We start from the raw sequence: 25,202 nt of genomic DNA on the forward strand, positions 1-25,202 counted from the left end.
ACACAATGCACAAAGAACACATACAGAATTGGCTGTGCATGCGGCTAGTCAGTGAGACGCATCCTGTATTCTGTCGTTTTCCCCTTAGGTCCTTCCAAGTTCGAGGCTGAGTAAGAATTTAGTTTACTACCCAGTTTAGATTTAAGGAACCTCAACCGGAACCTGAAGAATGCGCGGACCGAGTTTCCCGAACAACTTATTTATACGGATGCACACATCCTTTCTCGTCAACGAGAGCCCATAGTTCCTGGGGAAGCAATTTGCCGACGTACCCGGAACTGTTTCCAAGGTTTCTGGAGATTTGAGAGGTTGCACCGCAGGGGTTCTGGGAGCCCTGGCAACCGGGAATCTTACCGAGGTTGCGGGACTGCCCCCTCGTCCCACTGCTTCGCGGGCACAGCTGTAGCAATGGCTCGGGTGTCCGGCTCGCGTAGCCCCGAGGGGGCGGCCTCGGGTTCCGGGGGAAAACGTCGCAGCCCTTCGAAGAGCCCCAAGCCCAGCAAATCTTCCCGCTCTCCCCGGGGCCGCCGGTCTCGCTCGCGCTCTTGTTCTCGGTCTGGTGACAGGAATGGACTCAGCCATCAGCTGGGTGGCCTCAGCCAAAGCTCCCGAAACCAGTCCTACCGCTCCCGTTCGCGATCGCGCTCCCGAGAGCGGCCCTCTGTACCACGGAGCAACCCCTTTGCTTCTGCCTACTCGTCCGCCTATTATGGCGGCTACTCGCGCCCCTACGGGTGCGACAAGCCTTGGCCTAGCCTCCTGGACAAGGAGAGGGAAGAGAGCCTGCGACAGAAGTGAGTGAGATCGCAGCACTTTCTCTTGTTTTAGCACCCCTACCCTGTGCCTTTTTGGAGTCTGATTTATCGTTTGTTGTGTTTCAACCTATTCTCAATGCCTGCCTTTCGCCCATCTTCTTACCTTTCAGTTCACCCACGACAACCTTTTCTTTGTTTGCTTTTTGTGGTACTGGAGATTGAACCCAGGGACAGTCTACTTCCAATCTACACCCTCAGCCATTTTTGTGTTTTTATTTTGAAACAAAGTCTTCCCAGGTTGCTAAGGGTCTCACTGAGTTGCTGAGGCTGTCCTCCAACCTGCGATCCTCCTGTCTGAGCCTCCCAGATAGTGGAATTAGAGGCTAGCACCACCAAACCCAGCCCACTACAGCCTCTTATTCGACCTTTTCTTCCTTTACATTTTCACCCATCCTTGAGCCCCTTCTATACAGTGCTTTGTTTTCCCGCACTCTCTTTTCCCCTTCCTGACTTGTTAGACATTGCCAAGATCTATCGGAAATATAGCCCTTACTTGGTTGTGTTATTAGTATTCGTGAGCTTGTTTTTATTCCTTACTAAACTGAACTCACTGAAAGGAGGGCCATTCATATATATATATATATATATATATATATATACCCCCCCCCGCAGTACTGGGGATGGAACCCAGGGGCATTCTACCTCCGAGCTACACCACAAGCCCTATTTTTTATTCTTTATTTTGAAACAAAGTCTCATGGAGTTACAAAGGGCCTCACTAAGTAGCTGAGGCTGTCCCCTAGCACTTTGTAGGAATACAACCATTGCTTGTTGAATGAAGGAAAAGTTTGAAATAATGGGATATGTAAAAGAAATATTTTGTAGGGAAGGGCTGAAATTAAGGGTTTGTATTAGAAAGGAGGAAAGCTTTCTAGTAGCATGATTATGTGAATGTAGGAAAAGTGATCTGCTAAGCTACGGATGAAGTTACCTTGAGAAAGGTCTTGTTAAGTGGTCTCGGTCTTGACCATGAAAAATGATACCAGGTTGAGATCAGGACTCCCCTGCAAGTGAATATGGAAATGGGAAAGGATATACTTTAAGAAGAAAGGAGCCGGGTGTGCTGGTGCACACTTTTAATCCCAGCATTCAGAAGGCAGAGACCGGAGGATCGTGGTATGTGGACAGTCTCAGCTACTTAGCGAGGCCCTTTGCAACTCAGTGAGACCCTGTTTCAAAAAAAGAAAAAAGACTAAAAAATAAGACTAGGGGTGTAGCTCGGAGGTAGAATGCCCCTGGGTTCCATCCCCAGTGCCGAAAAAAAAAAAAGAAGAAGAAAGGAAGAGGCTTATAATTATTGCTGTGTGAGTCATAATATCTAATGTTGATTAATTATTATGTGTCAGGCACTCTACTAAGCCACGAACTATGTGTTTAGAACCAGAAATTTTCTAGTAACACAGGCGTTGAAGGACGCTTAAAGTTGGAACTGTTGGAAGATACCTTCATGGAATCACAAGTAGCTAATCTTCGAGCACTTGAGCCTGAGGGTTTTTTAAGTTTATGAATAATAACAAAAAATAAAATAGAAGAAATTGGGAATACTAAAAAACAAGGAAACAAACCTTATATTCTATTGAGTGCAGTTTTTGTCAAATAAAATTTTTCTTTCATTTTCAGAACTCCTTTCATTTTTTACTTATACTTCGTTTTCACTTTCTTCAGTAATTCTTAGGTTCCTGAAAAGTGAAGATTTGACTGAATCAAACAAGATTTTTCTTCACTTTTTTTTGGCCATACTGGGGATGGAACCCAGGGGCATTCTACCTCTGAGTTCCACCCCTAGCCCTATTTTTTATTCTTTATTTTGAAACAGGGTCTTTCTGAGTTGCAAAGGGACTCACTAAGTAGCTCAGGCTATTTGTGAACCGAAATCCTCCTGTCTCAGCCTCCCAAATGCTGGGATTATAAGCAGGTGCCACCCTGCCTGTCTTTTTCTTTACCTTTATAATCATACATAAATAGAAGTTGTTTCCAAATGTAAATCTTTCTGTCACATATTGCAAATGAAATGAGCAGGTAGAGCTGGGTATGGTGGCGCACGCTTGTAATCCCAGTACTTGAGAGGCTGAGACTGGAGGATCTGGGTTTGCAGCCAGCCTCAGCTACTTAGTGAGACCCTGTTTCAAAATAAAGAATTAAAAAAATAGGGTTGGGTAGGTCGGGCGTGGTGGCGCGCACGCTTGTAATCCCAGTACTTGGTAGGCTGAGACAGGAGGATCGCACGGGTTCGAAGCCAGCCTCAGCTACTTAGGCTCTCAGCAACTTAGTGAGACCCTGTTTCCAAATGAAATATAAAAAAGGTCTGGGAGTGTAGCCCGGAGGTAGAAAGCCTCTGGGTTCCACCCCCAGTACCACCAAAAAATAAAAATAAATAAATAAATAAATAAATAAATAAAAATAGGGCTGGGAGTATAGCTCAGAGGTAAATGCCCCTGGGTTCCATCCCTAGTGCCACAAAAAAATAAAGAAAGAAAAATAAAGAATTAAAAAATTGAGCTGGGGGTGCAGCTCGGAGATAGAATTCCCCTAGGCTCAATCCCAAGCACCACAGAAAAAAGATGGAAAAATGAACAAGGAGAAGCTATGCAATGCATTGGATATAACTGACAGTCTCCCAATTGACAGTCTCTCCTATTGTTTCTTACCCAGCCAAGGAAACTGTCTGTAATTTGTACTATATTGTACCTGTGTGTACCATGTTACTGAGGTTTTAACCCATGGACATTCTACCTCTGAGCCCTTTTTATGTTTTGTTTTGTTTTGGGTGGTACTGGGGTTCCTGGAAACCCTTCTACCTCCGGGCTACACTCCCAGACCTATTTTTGTACTTTTTTATTTGAAAACAGGGTCTCTTAAGCCAGCGCACGCAGCTGGCTTCAAACCTGCGTGATCCTCCTGTCTGTGCCTCCCAGGCGCGGGGATTACAAGCGTGCGCCACCACGCCCGGCTGTTTGTTTGTTTTTAAACAGGGTCTCTATTGATTGCTGAGAGTTTCGCTATATTGCTGAGGCTGGCTTTGAACCTTCAGTCCTCCTTTTTAGCCTCCCAAGTACTGGGAGTACAGGAGTGCATCACAGCATCTTGCTTATAGATTGTACCATTTGATATTATTATAAGAACATTAAATAGTAAGTGATGAGTTCCCATTTAAAACAAGTTTTTGAGCTGGGCACAGTGTCGCACACCTGTAATTCTAGTACTTGGGAGACTGAAACAGGAGGATGGCAAGCTCAAGGAATATGGCTGGGGATATACCTCAATAATAAAGCACCCTAGGTTCTTTCCCCAGTATCACACAAAAAAGTGTTCTGTAAACTTTGAAAACATACAGGGAAAGCTGAGCACAGTGACAAGCACCCATAGTCACAGCTAATTGGCTGATGTGGAAATCTCTTTCTCTCTCTCTCTCTCTCTCTCCCTCCCTCCCTCCCTCCCTCCCTCCCTATCTCTTTTTGGTGGTACTGGGGTTCCTGGAACCCCTTCTACCTCTGGGCTACACTCCCAGACCTATTTTATATTTTTTTATTTGGAAATAGGTTCTCTTAAGCCAGCGAGGCTGGCTCCGAACCAGCACCATCCTCCTCTCTCCGCCTCCCAAGCGCAGGGATTACAAGCGCGCACCACCACGCCCGGCTTGGAAGGATCTCTTAAACCCAGGATTTCCAGGCCAGGCTGAGCAAAATAGGCAGAACCCAATACAAAAAGAGAAAAACATACCTGGACTTTGTTAATTTGATTATATAGTTAGGAAACCAGTCACTGTGTTATAACTTAAATATTTATATCTTTTAGGCGATTAAGTGAGAGAGAGCGGATTGGAGAACTGGGAGCTCCTGAAGTGTGGGGTCTTTCTCCAAAGAATCCTGAACCTGAGTAAGTGGTTTAAAAATACACACAGTAGATTCTACTCAGCCATCAAGAAGAACAAAACGATGTCATTTGCAGGAAAATGGATAGAACTAGAGCATATTATGCTAAGTAACATTAGCCAGTCTCAGAAAGTGAAGGGTCATATATTTTCTCTCACAAGTGGAAGCTAGAGAGAAATTGAGAAACAAACGGGACTTCCAATAAATGAGGAGAGTTCACAGAATAGTGGAAGGGGGTGAGGGGAAGGAGATGCGGGGACTCAGTGAAGGAAGCAGTTCAGATAATGCTCTGTGCATATACAGAGTTATCAGTACCAATCTTAATAGTATGTGCAGAAAGGGGTAGGGAACAGGAAGGGACCTGGAGGGAAGCACACCAAGCATTCTGTGTACGTGTGTTTCTAATACTCTGAACCTCATTATGATATAAAGTTACAACGCACCAATAAAAGTGTATTGAAAATATTCTTACATGTGTTCCAACATTCATTTAAATCCTGAGATTCCTGAGAAAATTCTGAAGTGAAGAACTTTACGTCTCAGATTTTTTCTTAATTGTAGTTTATGCTCTTCTACCCCTTATATTTTAAAAACATAGAACATATCTAAGGATTCAGTGATAGCCAGGCATGGCGGCACATACTTGTAATCCTAGAACTTGGGAGGCTGAGACAGGAGGATTGCAGGTTCACAGCCAGCCTCAGCAATTTAGTGATGCCCTCCACATGTTAGTGAGACCCTGTTTCAAAATAAACAATAAAAAATCGGACTGGGGTGTAGCTCAGAGGTAGAATGTCCCTGGGTTTGACCTGCAGTTTCGGGGGAAAAAAAGAAAAGTTGAGTGATAAAACAAATAATATATGTTATTTTGAATTTTTTTCTCAACCTGGTAGCAGATTGCATGGTAGTAATAGCAATACAAACAGATGGTTTTTGGGGGGTTGGGGGGTTATTTTGGGTTTTTTGTTTGTTTTTGTGGGGCTAGGGATGGATCCCAGGGGCATTTGGCCTCCAACCTATACCCCCCTGCCCTATTTTTTATTATTTTATTTTGCAACAGGGTCTCACTGAGTTGCAAAGAGCCTCACTCAGTAGCTGAGGCTGGCCGTGAACGGCGATCCTCCTGTCTCAACCTCCCGAATGCTGGGATTACAAGCGTGTACATCACACCCGGCAAAAGAGATGTTTTTAAGGAAAATATATGCATGTCTTTAGTCAGTTAGTTTTCCTATATCCAATACTATCTGAAGGCATAATGCTTTATTATGTTTGTTTTCTTTAGTCCTAATCATAAATGTCTTCTTACCTCTTCTGTATCTTTATTTACTTTGAGTTGAGACAATGCACAGAACAGGTCAACCTGTGATTTGCAAGAGGGTGAAAAGCGATAAGGTGCAAAACATTATTATCGTAAACCTTTCTTTCTCTCCTTCTTTGTCTGTATTGGAAATCGAACCCAGGTGCACCCTACCACTAAGCTACGTCCTTATTCCTTTTATTTTTTTATTTTTTTTGCAGGTCTGGGAATGGGACCCAGGGGCATTCAACCTCCAAGCTGCACCCCCTGCCCTATTTTTTATTCTTTATTTTGAAACCGGGTCTCACTGAGTTGCAGAGGGCCTCGCTAAGTAGCTGCGGCTGTCTGTGAACCGCAGTCCTCCTGTCTCAGCCTCCCAATTGCTGGGATCACAAGCGTGCCCCACCACGCCCGGCTTCATTTTTTTTTTTAATAAATAGACAGGATCTCAGTAAATTTCCCAAGCTGGCCTCCAACTTGAGATCCTCCTGCCTCAGTCTCCCAAGTAGCTAAGATTACTTGTGTACACCACAGCTTAAAACTTGTTCTTATAGATGCCTTTGGAAAAGATCTGAAGAACCTGAATTCACAGAATTAGAGTCGGAAGAACTCTAAAAATAATTTACTAGACAATATCTAAATTATCCCAGATGTGATCTTCAGAGAAAAAGACTATATTGTATGAAAACTCGCCTTGTGAACTATTAAAGAATTTTAGTCTTACTTTCTTTCACAAGTCTCTGCAAAAGAACGAAATCTCTTTTTTATGTTTATTTATTTTGTAGTACTGGGGATTGAACACAGGAGCATTCTACCTCTGAGCTACACCCCCAGCACTATTCTATTTTTATTTCGAAATGGTCTCAATAAATTACCATGCTCCAGCCTCAAACCTATGATCCTCCTGTCTCAGCCTCTCCAGTACTAGGATTAGATGCATCCACCACTATGCCTGGCTAAGAAGGAAATCTTTTTAGACTGTAAATTGTTAGGTTCTTGCTCTGGAGAGACAGAACAGTTACTGCTCTATTATATATTCTTATACACTTAGAATAAAATCAGGGGGTTGGGGAGGTAGTTCAGTGCTAGAGCACTTGTGAAGCACACTTGAGGCCCCTGGTGTCACCAAAATAAATACATAAATAAGCCTGGCGTGGTGGCGCACGCTTGTCATCCCCACGCTTCGGAGGCAGAGACAAGAGGATCGCGCAGGTTCGAAGCCAGCCACGCGCGCTGGCTTAAGAGACCCTGTTTCCAAATAAAAAATATAAAATGGGTCTGGGAGTGTAGCCCGGAGGTAGAAGGACTTCCAGGAACCCCAGTACCACCACCAAAAAATGCATAAATAAGAATAAAATAATGAAGTCTTCCTTCAGCCTTCTTATGGTTTCTGTTTCTCTACTTTCGTCCTATGGTTTCTTCTAAAAATATAAATCTTCTGTGGCCATTTGTGTAACACTTTGTAAGCTAAAGTATTATGCAATTATGAGTTATGTTACTATTATGAAGGTAGCAGACTCTAGAAATACACTCTTTTTTTGTGTGTGGTACTGGAGATGGAAGCCGGGGCATTCTACCGCTAAGCTACACCCCCAGCCCTATTTTTTTATTTTTTATTTTTGAAACAGGGTCTCACTGAGTTGCAAAGGGCTTCACTAAGTGGTAGTTGAGGCTGTCCTCGAACCACGATCCTCCTGTCTCAGCCTCCCAAATAATCTTGCACCACCACACCTGGCTTTGAAAATACACTCTTTAAGAAGTGGCCTGCTGCTTGATGTGTGTGTGTGTGTGTGTGTGTGTGTGTGTGTGTGTGGTACTGGGGATTGAACCCAGGGACCATTCTACTCTGGGCTATGCTCCCAGCACTTTTTATTTTTTATTCTGAAACAGGATCTCATCAAGTTTCTGAGGCTTGCCCAAACCTCCCATCCTCCTGTCTCAGCCTCCCAAGCACTGGGATTACAGCTGTGCACCACCACACCCAGCCACTGTTGCTTTCATGGTTTTTGGACCATCAGTGCTCTTACGAATTTTTTTTGTGTGGTACTGAGTGTGGAACCCAGGGGCTTTTCTACCTCCGGGCTGTACTCCCAGACCTATTTTATACTTGATTTGGAAACAGGGTCTCACTAAGTTGCTGAGAACCTCACTGAGTAGCTGAGGCTGGCTTCGAACCTGCACGATGCTCCTGTCTCAGCCTCCCAAACACTGGGATTACACGCCTGTGCTTGATACTCTGTGGTTCACAATTTGTCACTTTTCTAATTCTTAATACAATTTTCTTTAAATTCAGCTCTGATGAACACACACCAGTAGAGGATGAAGAGCCAAAGAAAAGCACTACTTCAGCATCTAGTTCAGAAGGTATTTTTTTAAATACAGAACCATTTAAATAAGGAGTTTAACACATAACCATATAAAGAGTTGAACACTGGACTTTGCTTTGACTCAAATTGCCAGTCATGTATTCCTTTTCGGTATATCAAATACATTAAATTGTATGGTCAAAATACTTCTTTAGAAATTCATTTTATTTGTCTTTTCTACAGATGAAAAAAAGAAGAAGAAGTCTAGTCATTCAAAAGAAAGGTCTAAGAAAAGGAGAAAGAAAAAATCATCTAAAAGAAAACACAAGAAGTATTCGGAAGATAGTGACAGTGACTCTGAATCTGAAACAGACTCCAGTGGTATGAAAGCCAACATCTTTCTGCAAGCCTTGCTTCAAAGCTATTGTTACCTCTTTAAACTTATTTTAGAAGAGGGTTCCGAAAACAATAATAGCTGAACGTCTCTGAATGAATATTCACTGACTTTGTACCAGGCACCCTGCTATGTGCTTTATAGTCATTATTGCTATTAATCTGCACAATAACATCTTTTTTTTTTTTTTTTTGGTGGTACTGGAGGTGGAACCCAGAGGCTTTCTACCTCTAGGCCACACTCCCAGACCTATTTTATATTTTATTTGGAAACAGGGTCTCACTAAGTTGCTGAGAGCCTCACTAAGTAGCTGAAGCTGGCTTTGAACCTGGGCGATCCTTCTGTCTCAGCCTCCCAAGCGCGGGGATTACAAGTGTGCGCCACCACACCTGGCAAAAATGTCCTTTTTTTTTTTTTTTTTTTTTTTTTTGGTGGTACTGGGGGTGGAACCCAGAGGCTTTCTACCTCCAGGCTATACTCCCAGACCTTATTTTTATTAGGAAACAGGGTCCCACTAAGTTGCTGAAAGCCTCACTAAGTAGCTGAGGCTGACTTCGAACCCATGCGATCCTCCTGTCTTAGCTTCCTAAGCACGGGGATTACAAGCATGCGCCACCACGCCCGGCTAAAATGTCCTTATTTTTAAAAGATGCATATAGAAATATTTTACCACTGAGCTATACTCTTAAATATTTGTGTGTGTGTGTGTGTGTGTGTGTGTTTTATTTTTTTGTTGTTGTTGTTGTTGGTACTGGAGTTCCTGGAAGCCCTTCTATCTCCGGGCTATGCTCCCAGACCTATTTTTATACTTTTTTATTTGGAAACAGGGTCTCTTAAGCCAGCGCAGCTGGCTCCGAACCTATGTGATCCTCCTGTCTCTGCCTCCCAAGAGCAGGGATTATAAGCGTGCGCCACCAAGTCCAGCTCAATAACATCTTTTTTTGGTGTATGATACTGGGAATTGAATGCATGGGGTATTTTACCTCCAAGCTACACCTCCATCGCTTTTTATTTATTTATTTATTTATTTATTTATTTATTTATTTATTTATTTATTTTTGTTTTGAAACAGGGTCTCACTAGGTTGCTGAGACTGTCCTCCATCCTGCAATCCTCCTGTCTCAGCTTCCCAAGCACTAGGATTATAGGCATGAGCCACCATGCACAGAACAATAACATCTTTTTTTGGTGTGTGTGGTACTGGAGATTGAACCCACAGGCATTCTCCCACCAAGCTATACCCCCAGCCTGTATGTGTGTGTATTACTGGGAATTGTTGATTGTTAACAGTTGTGTGTGTGTGTGTGTGTGTGTGTGTGTGTGTGTGTGTGTATGTGTGTTACTCAGGATTGTTAAAACAGGGACTCACTAAGTTGTAGAGAGCCTTGATAAATTTACTGAGGCTGGACACAAACCTGCAATCCTCCTCTCTCAGCATCCCAAGTACTAGGATTATGCCCAGCTCCTATTTTATTTTATTTTTTGAAACAGGGTCTCAAAAGGTTGCTGAAGGTCTTGTTAGGTTGCTGAGACTGGTCTCGAACCTGAGATCTTCCTGTCTCAGTGTCCCATTACTGGGATTACAGAGAAGCACCACCATGCCTGACTCACACAGTAACATCTTCTAGATGAGGAAATGGAGGCATGGAGCTGGTGATAGCTACCACACCCAAGGTCAGAGTTGAGATTCAAACCTAAGCACACTCACTCCAGCTTGGTTGTACAGAGTGCAGAGCACCAGACCAACTTGGGGTTGGGCCATAAGAATTGGTGCTGAGGCCAGCCATACAGGCCTGTGTCCACCCCATGGAAGGCTCTTTTGTGTAATTCTCATGCCCAGTGGGTACCTCTCTACAGTTTTTTTTTAAAGTACACCTTCAGGCTGTCTGCCAAATGATTCAAGGCATCCCATCTTGGGTGGTACATTGCAATAAGCCACTTTTGTATTTATGTGTGTGGTAATAGGGATCGAACCCAGGAGCATTCAACCTCCAAGCTACAACTCCAGCCCAATTTTTTTATTCTTTATTTTGAAATAGAATCTCACTAAGTTGCTGAGGCTAGCTTTGAACCTGGGATCCTCCTGTCTCAGCCTGCCAAGGACCGGGATTCCAAGCATGGTGCACCACCTCGCCCAGTTAATTAGCCTCTTAAAAAAAGCATCCAACTAATTTTAAAAGTATTAAAATTCAATAATAAGAATATTATCTTATTGTTCTAATGCTTGTTTTTATATTTTCTTAATTTTCAGAAATTATTTACATAAAAGCCATCTTTTTGTGCCATTTTCGAGCTGATGATAGACAAGAAGATGCCTCCTCCGGGGTTGACACATTACACAATGTTTCCTCTCATATCCTCAGCCTCCCGAATGCTGGGATTACAAGCCTGCACTACCATGCCCGGGTTTTTTTTTTGTTTTGTTTTTTTGTTTTTTAGTACTGGGGCTTGAACCCAAGGGTACTCTACCCCCAGCCCTATTTTTTTCCTTTTCTTTGTGGTACTGGGGATGGAACCCAGGGGGCATTCTACCTCTGAGCTACACCCCCAGCCCTATTTTGTATTCTTTATTTTTGAAACAGGGTCTCACTGAGTTACAAAGGACCTTACTAAGTAGCTGGGGCTGGCCTCGAACTGCGATCCTCCTGTCTCAGCCTCCCAAATGCCACCACACCCAGTTTATCATTTTTTTTTTTGAAACAGGGTCTCACTGAGTTAGAAAGGGCCTCACTAAATAGCTGAGGCTGTTCATGAACCAAAATCCTCCCATCTCAGCCTCCCGAATGCTAGGATTACAAGCCTGTGCCACCACACCTGGCTGGTTGTTAGTATTTTGACATTCACTTCAAATACATGCTATTCAAGCCGGGCGTGGTGGCGCATGCTTATAGTCCCAACATATGGGAGGCTGAGACTAGAGGATCGCGGTTCGTGGACAGCCTCAGGTACTTAGTGAGGTACTCTGTAACTTAGTGAGACCCTGTTTCAAAATAAAAAATAAAAAACAAGGCAGGGGTGTAGCTCAGGGATCCAGTGCCCCTGGATTTCATCCCCAGACCCTCAAAAAAAAAATACAAGCTATTCAACATAATTTGCAAATATCACACATTTATGCTAAATATTTCTGTATGCATCTTTTAAAAATAAGGACAATTTTGCCAGGCGTGGTGGCTCACGCTTGTAATCCCAGTACTTGGGAGGCTGAGACCGGAGGATCGCACAGGTTTGAAGCCAGCCTCAGCTACTTAGTGAGACTCAGCAACTTAGACCCTGTTTCCAAACAAAAATATAAAATAAATAATATATAAAAATATATATAAAAAACAAAATATAAAATAGGCCTGGGAGTATAACCTAGAGGTAGAAAGCCTCTGGGTTCCACTCCAAGTGCCACCAAAAAAAAAATTAAAAATAAAAATAAGGTCATTTTCCTACTTAAACAGTATTTTAATCTCATGCAGTGAAATTAAAGTATTCTATATTACCTTATACCTGGTCTGACTTTAAATTTTATGTTGGCAAATTGCAATAAATGTTAGAATGAATGAATTTCTCTTTAACATCAAATGGGACAGTAATAGAATATTTATTTACTCAAAAGTATTGGAATTTTAGAGTTTAAAGTTGTTTATCAATTATGTGTTTTAATTTGCAGATGAAGATACAAAAAGAAGAGCAAAGAAAGCTAAGAAAAAGGAAAAGAAGAAGAAACGCAGATCGTCAGTTTTTTCTTTAATTTTTTGTGCAAGAGTTAAAATATATATCAAATTTTATGATGATTCTCCCATGTACCCATGATGTAGTTTAAACAATGATTGACTTTTGGAAGTCTCCACACCCCCAAGTGTTTCTCAACCAACCCCAGATATCATTCCATTTATAAACAATGCATCTTTTCTAAAAGATATGCGTTCTTGACTGGGCATCTCTGTACTTGGGAGACTGAGATAAGAGGATTGCAGGTTCGAGGCCAGTCTTAGTAACTTAGCAAGAGCCTCAGCAACTTAATGAGACCCTATTTCCAAATAAAAAATTAAGAGTGTTGGTGTTGTAACTCAGAGGTAGAATGACCCTAGATTCAAACTCCAGTGTCAAAAAATATCATAGGCATTATTTTAAAAGGTACAATGATATTATCATTCCCAAAATATTTAACAATGATTACTTAATTCTCAGAAGTTTTTTCTATTGCTTATTCAAATCAGGATGCTATTAATGTCCTTAAATTACAATGATTGTATTTGTATAATGTCCTTTTGCATATGCCTCTATCCTTTTTATTTCCTGAAGAGTGATAGGCTTGACAAGGTTCAGGTTTGAGTTTAGGGCAGGAACACTGCATAGGTGGTGCTGTACAATTCCATCAAGAGGAAAGAATCTCTGCTTTTCTCTTTACCTTATGATTTTCACTGTCTAGATCCATTATTTCACTTGGATTCACAAAATAGTTTAGTTCTGACATGCCTTCTTCATTAATTAGGTAGAATAATAAGAAAAACTGAGCTGGGCATGGTGACACACACTTGTAATCCCACACACTTGTAATTCCAAGTATTCTAGAGAATCCTTCCAAGGATTTAGGATCCTTGGAAGGATTGATCAAGTAAGGTTTTTTTTTTTTTGACATTTGGGAGGCTGAGACAGGAGGATCATGGTTCACAGACAGCCTCAGCTACATACTGAGGCCCTTTGCAACTCAGTAAGACCCTGTTTCAAAATAAAAAATAAAAAACAGGGCTGTGGATGTAGCTCGGAGGTAGAATGTCCCTGGGTTCCATCCCCAGTACCACAAAAAAAAAAGAAAGAAAGAAAAAGAAAAAGTAAAACTTGCTCTTGGCTTTTTTCTTTTTGGTACCAGAAATTGAACCCAGGGGCATTCTACCTCTGAGCTATACCTCCCACCCTTTTTATGTTTTTTTTTTTAATTTCAAAACTGAGTCTCACTGAATTGCTAAAGCTGGCTTCCAGCCTGCAATCCTCCTGTCTCAACATACCAAATACCAGGATTATAGATGTGCACTACTGTGTCTGTTTTATCAACTCTGTGAATATCCTGAAGTATAGTTTGTATCAGAAGTGCATGATAATTACTTGATTTTTTTGTTTTATGAGTTTTCAAAATAATGAGTCGGATATTTTAGTATTATAAACCCCAAGATTTAAGCATATTTGATATGTTTTAATCCATTACACTCAGACTTATTACTACAATGCACCAATAAAAATTTAAAAAGATTTATTATTAATGCTCAAATTGATAAGAACTGTTTTACAAGCTGTTTTATTTCTTTAATCTTCCTATAACTGTATTCCATTGTTCCCTCTAATGATATTTTATAGTGAAACTCAATTTGATTAAGTGTTATGTATTTGAATTTTACGTCTCTAACAAGTTTGAATAAGCTAGGAATTCAGATTATTTTCATCAGTCTTATTTTTCTTTGCCTTAAAAAATTAAGCTGCTTAAGCCAGGTGGGGTGGTGTATGCCTGTAATCCCAGTACTTGGGAGGCTGAGACAGGAGGATCACTATTCCTGGCCATTCCGCAACTTAGTGAGACCTTGTTTCAAAATAAAGAATAAAAAATAAGGCTGGGGATACAGCTCCGAAGTAGTATTACCCTGGGTTCCATCCTTAGTACTGTAAAAAAAAAATTAAGATGCCTTTTAACATGGGATATTAAGTGAATTTGTATCAAATTATGATCCCTACAGGAAGAAATATAAGAAAAAGAAGTCTAAGAAGAACAGAAAAGAGTCTAGTGATTCCAGTTCCAAAGAGTCCCAAGAAGAATTTCTAGAGAATCCTTGGAAGGATCGATCAAGTAAGTTCTTTTTTTTTCTTTTTTGACAGTACTGGGGTTGGAACCCAGGGGCATTCTACCTCTGAGCTATGGCCCAGGCCTATTTTTTTATTCTTTATTTTGAAACAGGGTCTCACTGAGTTGCAAAGGGCCTCACTAAGTAGCTGAGGCTGGCCACACACCCAGATCCTCCCATCTCAGCCTCCCAAGTGCTGGGATCACAAATGTGTGCCACCACTCCTGGCTCAAGTAGGTTCTTCTAATAGACTTTAACTCAGAACAGATAAAACATTAAAGTAACTGATTAGTCAAAATATGAATGTGTTTTTGAACATCTTTCATGCAGAAGCTGAAGAACCCTCAGATTTAATTGGCCCAGAGGCTCCAAAATCACTTGCCTCTCAAGACGATAAACCTTTGAAGTGAGTATCAGCATATTTATAATCTCAAATATCTTCCACAAAACATTCCTAACTTACCTTGCCAAACTCATCTCCCTCTACTCCCTTATTTACACTCCAGGTTCCAACTCAACTGAGCTACTAAAAGTCCCCTATGTTTACTGTGCATTTTCCCATTTTTGTGTCTTGTTCAGCTTCTTTCCTCCCCCAAGCATTCCCTTCTTTTCCCTGCTTGTGTTTTTTTCCTGTCCCCAGTATCTTCCTGTTGAAATCATTATCATTCAAGGCCCTTTTCAGATTGAGGGAAGATATGCTGATTCCTAATACTTCCCCTCCACAGGTAGTTGTGATTTCTACTCATTTAATCCTCATATAATTTTCTATTTCTTTTATGCGAGTTATTGTATAATTTACCTCCTACTGTCATTGTACCTTATTAATATATAAACTCCATAAGGACAGAGACTGTTCTTGTATTCCAAGCTTTAGTAGGGATACAAGAAACATCCTCCTAATGGAATGAATGGAAAATAGTTTTTAAAGTCTCTAGATAATTTTTGCTATGTAGCATAATTATTGGCAATAAGTCTAGAAATTATTGGAATTTGAGATACTTTTTTTTTACTTTGGGGTTTTTGTAAGGGAAATAAAAGAAAGGGAATGCGCCGGGGACAGAAGCAGTAATGGCAATGCCTGTAGAGACAAGGTAACCCACAATTATAAACCATGAGTCTACGCTCACTAATATCTTGTTCTTTCAAAGCATCCCTGCAATTCTGGGTTAATAATATAGGTCATAATGCATTTTTTCACTAACTAAAAATCATTTATATTGTGCTTGCCAGAATGCTATTGCTCAACACTGTTATTCCTGTTGTTGTCGCAAAGAAAATGTTCTGTGCTTTCTTTGGATGACAAGCTTTTGATATTGCGATGGTTTAATGGACCCTTTCTGAATTCTGAATTACTTTATAGTTATGGCCATGCTCTGTTACCGGGTGAAGGTGCAGCTATGGCTGAATACGTAAAAGCAGGAAAACGTATCCCACGAAGAGGTGAAATCGGCTTGACAAGTGAAGAAATCGCATCCTTTGAATGTTCAGGTTACGTAATGAGTGGGAGCAGGTATGTTCTTGGCAGGGAACTCAGAATCCAAAATGAGCTCTTGTCTTGTTTTTTCCTTCTACCAGAATTACATTTTGATGGTTTTCATTAAGTGACTATTCCTGATGGAAAGTTGAATATAAATATTGGTTTGATAGTCAGGCGTGGTGGCACACATTTGTAATACTAGTACTTGGGAGGCTGAGACAGAAAAATCACATGTTCACTGCCAGTATCAGCTACTTAGTGAGGCCTTCTGCAACCCAGTGAGACCTTGTTTCCAAATAGGAAATAAAAATCAGTCTGGCAGTGTAGCTCAGAGGTAGCATGCCTCTTGGTTCAATTCTCAGTGTCACAAAAATATGTATTGGTTTGATAATGATTTTATTGGTATAAACATAGCTAAAATTCCAAATATATAAGTAAAACTTGGCCTCAAGCTCAACTATATCTCCAGCTTCAAAGAATCACTATTTCCTGTGTACTTTACTACTTCATTTTTGATGCTGACATTTATCTACTATAAGATATAGTTAAGTCCAACTATCTGAGTTGTGTAAGGCATTTTAGTTCTTTGACAAAACATTTCTTGGTTTTTGTTTTTGCCTCCAGTCCTCAAGGGACCCAGCAAAAAAAAAAGAGAGAGATTATGAAATATGTCGGAGCTGGGCATGGTGGCACACACTTGTAATCCCAGTACTTGAGAGGTTGGATGGATGGCCAGCCTCAATGACTTAGTGAGGCCGTTTGCAACTTAGATCTTGTTTCAAAAATAAAGAATAAAAATAGGGCTGGGGGTGTAGCTGGGAGGTAGAATGCTCTGGGATCCAACCCCAGAACCACAAAAAAATAAAAAAAATAAATGTCAGGTTCAGCATGAAGAAATTAATATAAAATTAGAAAAGATAAAGCAAAGTACCAGAAAGAACCAGGAGAGTAAAGTAACTGGGCAACAATACTAAAACTGAATTGAATTTTAGATGTTTTTTTGCAATACTGGGGATGGAACCCTGGGGCATTCTGCCTCCAAGCTACACCCCAAGCCCTATTTTTTATTCTTTATTTTGAAGCAGGGCCTCACTGAGTTGCGGAAGGCCTAAGTAGCTGAGGCTGTCCGCTAACCACAATCCTCCTGTCCTCCCAAATTCTGGGATTACAAGTGTGCACCACCATGCCTGGCTGAATTTTAGATTATTTAAAACTATAAACCGGGTGTGGTGGCTCATGCCTGTAATCCCAGTGCTTGGGAGGCTGAAACAGGAGGATTGCAGGTTCAAAGATAGCCTTGGCAAGTAATAAAACTCTCATTAACCTAGTGAGACCCTGTTTCAAAAAAAAAATTAGGGCCGGGCATGGTGCTGCACGTTTGTAATCCCAGCGATTGGGAGGCTGAGACAGGCAGATCGCACAAGTTCGAAGCCAGCCTTGGCTACTTAGTGAGGCTCTCAGCAACTTAGTGAGACACTGTTTCCAAATGAAATATAAAAAGTAGGTCTGGGAGTATAGCCTGGAGGTAGGAAAGCCCCTGGGTTCCACCTCCAGAACCGCAAATAAAATAAAATAAAATAAATAAATAAATAAATAAATAAATAATAGGGCTGGGGCTATAGCTCAATCCCCCATAATCCCCCCTAAGAAAACAACTTTATATTTTAAGGTAGGTAACTATTTTGAACTGACACTGCAGGCAGATATTTTCAAAATCCCTGAAACACATCTAGAATCTTGGAATTCTAAGAACCAACATCATTATAAAGACGAGCACAGTAAGAAAATGAAAAGAAAGCCGGGTGTGGTGGCACAGGCTTGTAATCCCAGCATTCAGGAGGATGAGAGAGGAGGATCGCAGCTCGCAGACAGCCTCAGCTACTTAGTGAGGACCTCCACAACTCAGTGAGACCCTGTTTCAAAATAAAGAATACAAAATAGGGCTGGGGGTGTAGCTGAGAGGTAGAATGCCCAGGGATTCCATCCTCAGTACCACAAAGAACAAAAATGAAAAGAAGCTAGAGTCACAAAATTGGACAAGATGATATGACACAGTCATTTTCATAAATTATATGACCATTTACATAGAAAATCCTCAAGAATCTTGAGATGAATTATAAATAACAGGAGGATTTAAGACAGGTGTGGTGGCACATCGTGGTGGTGCCAGTACTTGGGAGATGGAGATAGGAGTATTGCAGATTTGAGGTCAGCCCTTGGAAACTTCTTTTTTTTTTTTGCAGGTCTGGGGATGGAACCCAGGGGCATTCAACCTCCGAGCTACACCCCCTGCCCTATTTTTTATTCTTTATTTTGAAACCGGGTCTCACTGAGTTGCAAAGAGCCTCACTGAGTAGCTGAGGCTGTCCACGAACCGCGATCCTCCGGTCTCAGCCTCCCGAATGCTGGAATTACAAGCGTGCACCACCACGCCCGGCTAGCCCTTGGAAACTTAATGAGACCCTATTTCAAAATTTAAAAATAGCTGGGCATGGTGGTGCACGTTTGTAATCCCAGCATTTGGGAGACTGAGACAGGAGGATCACGGTTCACGGACAGCCTCAGCTACTACTTAGTGAGGTCCTTTGTAACTCAGCGAGACCCTGTTTCAAAATAAAGAATAAAAAATAGGGCTAGGGGGTGTAGCTTGGAGGTAGAATGCCCCTGGGTTCTATCCCAAGTACTGCAAAAAAAATTAAAAAAATAAAATAGGACTGGGTTTGTAGCTCAGAAGTAGACTAACCCTGGATTCAATTCCCAGTTCTTCTAATACTAATAATAGCCTTGGATTCAATTCCCAGTACTACTATTACTAATAATAATAACAAAATAATAATAATAATAACAACAACAATAATGATAGGAGGGTTTAGAAAATGGTTGTATATAAGGATAAAATTGCATTTCTATATATGAGCAAACTGGGGATTGAACCTAGTGGCATTCTACCTCTGAGTTATACCCCCAGCCCTATTTTTTATTCTTTTTTTTTTTTTGCAGTACTGGGGAGGGATCCCAGGGGCATTCTACCTTTGAGCTACACCCCCAGCCCTATTTTTTAAATTTTGAAACAGGGTCTCACTGAGTTACAAAGGCCTCACTAAGTAGTTGCTGAGGCTGTCCGCAAACCATGATCCTCCTTTCTCAGCCTCCCAAATGCTGGGATTACAAACATGTACCTCCACACCCAGCCCCAGCCCATTTTTTTTTTCTTTATTTTGAAACAGGGTCCCCCTGAGTTGCAAAGGGCCTCACTAAGTAGTAGCTGAGGCTGTCTGAGAACCGCTTCCCAAATGCTGGGATTATCAGCATGCGCCACCACGCCCAGCAAAAAACAACATTTATAATTGAATCAGAGAAAAACAAAGATTTAGGAATAAATATTAAGAAAGGATGCCCAAGATCTCTACAAGAAAAATAGTAAAATATTACTAGGAGACATTAGTAGGATCGAAATAAATAGAGAGATGCCATGATCTTGGGTAGAAAGGCAGTATTTGTCACTCATTCTCGAATTGATCCACCAGTTTGATAAAGTTCCAATCAAAATCACAACAGTTGTTCATGAAAGTTAGTAATCTGATTCTAAAGTGTATTCGTTGGACTAAAAGGCCAAGAATAACCAGATCTTTTCTGAAGAAGAGTAGGAAAGGTAAAATTTTTCTCTACCCGAGATAAGAACTTAGAAAGTTTATAGCACTTTAGGAAGCATAGGGAAATGACTGAGTTGTTGAATAGAAGAAAATACAGAGATAGCCATATGTGTGTGGGACTTTGCTGTATGGAAGAGATGGCATGTCAGAACAGTGAGAAAGGAAGGAACTCTTTATTAAGTGGCAAAAGAAAAAAAATAGCTATCCATTTGAAAAAAGATAAAAGAACGTTAACTACCATATGGACATAATATAATAATAAATGCCACATTGTTTTCCAAAGAGTACCAATGTATACAACCCAAGCAGTATTTAAGACATCCTGTAGATTCACATCCTTGGGGCAACTAGATTAAGGACTTTAAAAACATATATCTTAGCCAGGCGTTTGTGCACACACTTGTAATCCCGGTACTTAGGAGGCTGAGATGGTAGGATCACAGGTTGGTGGCCAGCTTCAGCTACTTAGGCCCTCTGCAATTCAGTGAAACCGTAATTCAAAATAAAGAAAAAAACATATATCTTAGCTGGGCACGGTGGTACACACTTATAATCCCAGTGATTGGGAGGCTGAGGCGGGAGGATTGCAGGTTTGTGGCCAGCCTCAGCTACTTAGTGAGGCCCTCCACAACTTAGTGAGACCCTGTTTCAAAAATAAAGAATAAAAACTACCTTGGAGGTGGAATGCCCCTGGGTTCAATCCCCAGTTCTACAAAAAAAATTATCTTTTAGACCTTGGGGTGAAGTAGTATTTTTTGTTGTTTTGTTCTGTTTTGTTTTTGTTTTTATTTGGTCCTGGGGCTTGAACTCGGGGGCATTCTACCTTAGACCTCCAAGTTACACCCTCAGCCCCATTTTCCTATTTTTCTTTTTGAAACAGGGTCTTGCCTGGTTGATGAGAGTCTCACTACTTGCTGAGTCAGTCCTCAAACCTCCAATCCTACTGTCTCAGCCTCCAAGTGCTGAGAATAAAAGCATGCATCACCACACCTACATGAAGTCGTGTTTTCTAAGGAAACAAAAAAAAAAACGCACTAACCATAAAATATATTGATAAATTTTTCTAGGTTAAAAGTAACAATTTAACTGCTCAGTACTGTTCATGATTATATACATTGGTACTCTTTGGAAAACAGTGTGCATTATCTTGGAAAGTTAGACATTCATATGCCTTATGACCCAGCAGCTCCATGCCAGGGTACCTAAGGAAAAGTCTTTCCCCTGTACTAAAAGACACACACATGGTTGTTTATTGCATTACCATTCACATAGCTCTTTTTTGTTGCTGTTACTAGAGATTCAAATCAGGGGTTCCTCTCAGCTACACCCCCAGCTCTATTTTATCTTTGATTTTGAAACAGGGTCTCACTAAGTTGTGGCGGACCTTTTCTGTGTTGCTGAATCTGGCCTCAAACCTGTGATCCTCCTGTCTCAGCCTCCCAAGTACTGGAATGACAGGAGTGCATCACTACACCCGGCTCATGTAGCACTTTCTCTACTAGAGAAACTGCTACCTGGAGCAACCTAAATATATCATCATACTGATTCTCCCAACTTGCCACTTCCCGACCTTCACACTACCCTGAAATGATGCTCATTATTCTCATCTAGTTTTTTTTTCTTCTGATTTTCTAGAGATGGGTCAAGCTTCCTGAACTGATTGTGTAACAGGGTTAGATACACATACACAAAAGAGGCAGGTTTCCGTCAAAATGTTCCTCTAAATAAACACACCTTTTGAATATGATTGGCACGGTTTCCCCTTGCCTCTAACCCTATACTTTACTGATCTGTTCCTGTGCTAAGTCCCTACTTTCCTTTCTTTGAGGCACTGCCAGATTCTGAAGAAGTTGCACCTACTCACAGAATTCCTGTTCAATTATACAATTAGACTTGGTTCCTTTAAAAGAAGTACGGTTGAATGATGACAAGTTTAATCCTTCATGCATCCTACTGTCAATCTCACAAAAACAAATGGACATCTGTAATCCCAGTATTTGGAATGCCGAGACAGAAGGATCAGAGGTTTGAAGCCAGTCTCAGCAACTTAGTGAGGCCCTCCACAATTTAGTGAAACCATGTTTCAAACTAAGAAATAATATAGGGCTGGAGGTGTAGCTCAGAGGTAGAAAACCCCTGAGTTGAATCTCCGGTACCACAAAAAATTAAAAATTAATACCTGCGTGGTGACACAGGCTTGTAATCACAGACTTAGGAGGCTGAGACTGGAGGATTACAGCTTCAAAGCCAGCCTCGGCAACTTAGCAAGGTCCTCAGCAACCTAGTGAGACCCTGTTTCCAAATAAGAAATAAACTTGGGCTGAGGGTGTGCTCAGAGGTAGAATGCCTCTGGGTTCCATCTCCGGTACAAAAAAAAACAATTAAATAGGCTGGGGGTGTGCTCAGAAGTAGAATGCCCCTGGGTTCGATCTCCAGTACCATAAAAAAGAAGCAAATGGACATATCATCTAGGACGTTTAATAATTTGCTCATTTCTGGTTGTTTCAGTGGAAACTAAATTAGACTCCAGCCCTCAGAATTTGAAATTAATGGTGATATTCAGTATGTTAACAGATCATCAGAGATCATTATTTGAATTCTAGAGATGATTAAAGGGTACATCAACAGATAAATAATCTTTTGATACGTTAACACATTCCAAAAAGTTTCAATGAGCCAGGCATGGTGGCACACACCTGTAATCTTAGTACTTGGGAGGCTAAGACAGAAGGCTCACAGGTCGCTGGCCAGCCTCAGCAACTTAGAAAGACCCTGTTTCAAATTAAAATAAAATAGGGTTGGGGCTATAGCTTAAAGGTAGAACACCCCCTGGGTTCAATCCAAATACTACACACACAAAAAAAAAGTTTCTATATGTTAGCTTTTTTTTTTTTTTTTTTTTTGTAGTACTAAGGTTGGAACCCAGAGGCATTCTACCTTCGAGATACACACCCAGCCCTATTCTTTATTTTAAAACAAGGTCTCACTGAGTTGCAAAGGGCCTCACTAAGTAGCGGAGGCTGTCCACAATCCTTCTGTCTCAGCCTTCCAAATGCTGTTAATTACAAGTGTGAGACACCATGCCTGATTTATATGTCAGTTTTAAGGTTTTTTATTTTTTATTTTTTGTTTTTTGTTTTAGTGGTACTGGGGGTGGAAATCAGGGGCTCTTGTACCTCTGGGCTATACTCCCAGACCTATTTTATACTTTATTTGGAAACAGGGTCTCACTAAGTTGCAGAGAGCCTCACTAAGTAGCTGAGGCTGGCTTTGAACCTGTGTGGTCCTCCTGTTTCGACCTCCCAAGCACTGGGATTACAAGTGTGTGTCACCATGCCCAGCTTATATGTCAGCTTTTAAAAAGACCATTCTAGCCAGGCGTGGTGGCTCACGCTTGTAATCCCCGCACTTGAAAGGCTGAGACAGGAGGATCACGCAGGTTTGAAGCCAGCCTCAGCTGGTTTAAAAGACCCTGTTTCCAAATAAAATATAAAATAGGTCTGGGAGTATAGCCCAGAGGTAGAAGGCCCCTGGGTTCCATCCGCAGTACCACCAAAACAATAAAATAAAATAAAAAGACCATTCTAAATTAAGATATAATTAATGAGCTGGGTGTGAGGGGGTGGATGGCACACGCTTGTAATCCCAGTACTTTTAGAGGCTGAGACAGGAGGATGACAAGTTTGTGGACATCCTCAGCTACTTAGTGAGGCCCTCTACAACTTAGTGAGACCCAGTTTCAAAAATAAAATATAAAAAAACAATAGGGCTGGTGGTGTGGGTTAGAGGTAGAATGCCACTGGGTTCATTCCCCAGTACCACACACACACACACATAGGATTCATGAGGACATTCTAATGAGAATAATTACTGAGAAGTTAAGTAAAAAATAAACTCATCTCCAGGCATCGCCGAATGGAAGCCGTGCGACTGCGGAAGGAGAACCAGATCTACAGCGCCGATGAGAAGAGAGCCCTCGCATCCTTTAATCAGGAAGAAAGGCGGAAGAGAGAGAACAAGATTCTGGCCAGCTTTCGAGAGATGGTATACAGAAAAACCAAGGGGAAGGATGACAAATAAGGATCCTCTGATGGGTCAGCAGACATTTTTAATGACAAAAAAGCAAGCCTGGGTTTCTTACATACACATAAAAAGATTATTGTGCTCTGAAAAAGCTTTCCAGTGCTACTGTGCCTTCTATTTAATTCTTTTGGTCCCTCAAGAGAAAGCTGTGATTGATATAACTTTAGTAAATACTTTGGGTTATTTTGGATTAACCATAACTTTCTGGTTTAAAAAATACAAATTATAGCTAGGTGCAGTGGTGCACACCTATAATCCCAGCACTTGGGAGCCTGAGACAGGAGGATCTAGGTTTGGGTCCAGCCTCAGCAATTTAGTGACAGCCTCAGCAACTGAGACCGTATTTTAAAATAAAAATAAAACGGGGCTGGGACGATAGCTTAGAGGTAGCTATCCGGACTACAGGTAGGTAGTTCCTGGGTTCAATCTCCAGCACCACAAAAAAATCAAATTATGAATGAAATCTTACTGTTTTAGAGAAGGTGGCCTGAAGAGAAAGTGCCAGTGAGAGGAGAAACTTCAATCATGTGTCCTGGTTCTGTGCTCTACCCAACACCCACCCCCTGCAGCTGAACTTGTGGGAAATGATCATTCCTTGGTGTTGAATGTGTCAAAGATGGGGTTGATAGAAGCTATATAGGAGGCTGCTTCTGTGAACAAAAGGAAAGCCTTGCTGTAAAAAGCAGATCTGGAATTTGAACACCAACTTGTGTAATACAATACAGAAGCTGCCCAGAAAATCATGTCATTTGGATTTAAAGTCTCTACTTCCACTCTTTTTTTTTTGGTGGTACTGGGGTCCCTGGAAGCCCTTCTACCTCCGGGCTACACGCCCAGACCTATTTTTACATTTTTATTTGGAAACAGGGTCTCCTAAGCCAGCGCGCGTGGCTGGCTTCGAACCTGCGCGATCCTCCTGTCTCCGCCTCCCAAGCGCGGGGATGACAAGCATGCGCCACCATGCCCAGCCTTCTACTTCCACTCTTAAACCAGCCAGAAAACCAAAAAGCCTACTAATCCATGGATTTGTTGAATTGAAAATGTGGACATTAGTGGTTTTAAATGCTTAGCAAGTTACTTAAAAGCAGTTCTTTCTGGGACTTGGGGTGTAGCACAGTTGTAGAGCATGTACAAGGCCCTGCATTTGATCCCCCACATTGCAAAAATGAAATAATAGTTCTTTCAAATATAAAGTGTTTGGCTGGGCAGGTGGTGTGTGCCTGTAATCACAGCACTTGGAAGGCTTAGGAGGATCACAGGTTCAAGGCCAGCCTCAGCAACCTAGCGAGACCCTGTTTCCAAATTAAAACATAAAATAAGTCTGGGTGGTTTGGCTTGGAAGTACCCAAGTACCCAGTACCAAAAGAAATACATAAATTCTTGAGAAGTGTATTTCTATGCCAAAGTAAGTATGTTATTTCTATCCAAGCTATTATTTAATAATAAGGTAACATCTAAAAAGATTGAGAGTAGGGAATGGTTAAGA

At 41.3% G+C, this 25,202-nt stretch overlaps 1 protein-coding gene across 1 annotated transcript; it reads left to right on the forward strand.

The window, feature by feature from the left end:
• Positions 1-408: 408 nt before the first annotated feature.
• Positions 409-23,713, forward strand: NKAP (NFKB activating protein; the record flags this gene model as incomplete). The annotated part of the gene is made up of 9 exons (XM_080719168.1): positions 409-794; positions 4,611-4,691; positions 8,278-8,348; positions 8,534-8,671; positions 12,340-12,403; positions 14,399-14,508; positions 14,834-14,909; positions 15,864-16,013; positions 23,539-23,713. The coding sequence occupies 9 exons, from the start codon at positions 409-411 to the stop codon at positions 23,711-23,713; spliced, it is 1,251 nt and encodes a 416-aa protein (XP_080575294.1).
• Positions 23,714-25,202: the final 1,489 nt, after the last annotated feature.

The sequence above is a fragment of the Muscardinus avellanarius genome (assembly GCF_963383645.1).
Source record: "Muscardinus avellanarius genome assembly, chromosome: X".
NCBI lineage: Eukaryota > Metazoa > Chordata > Mammalia > Rodentia > Gliridae > Muscardinus > Muscardinus avellanarius.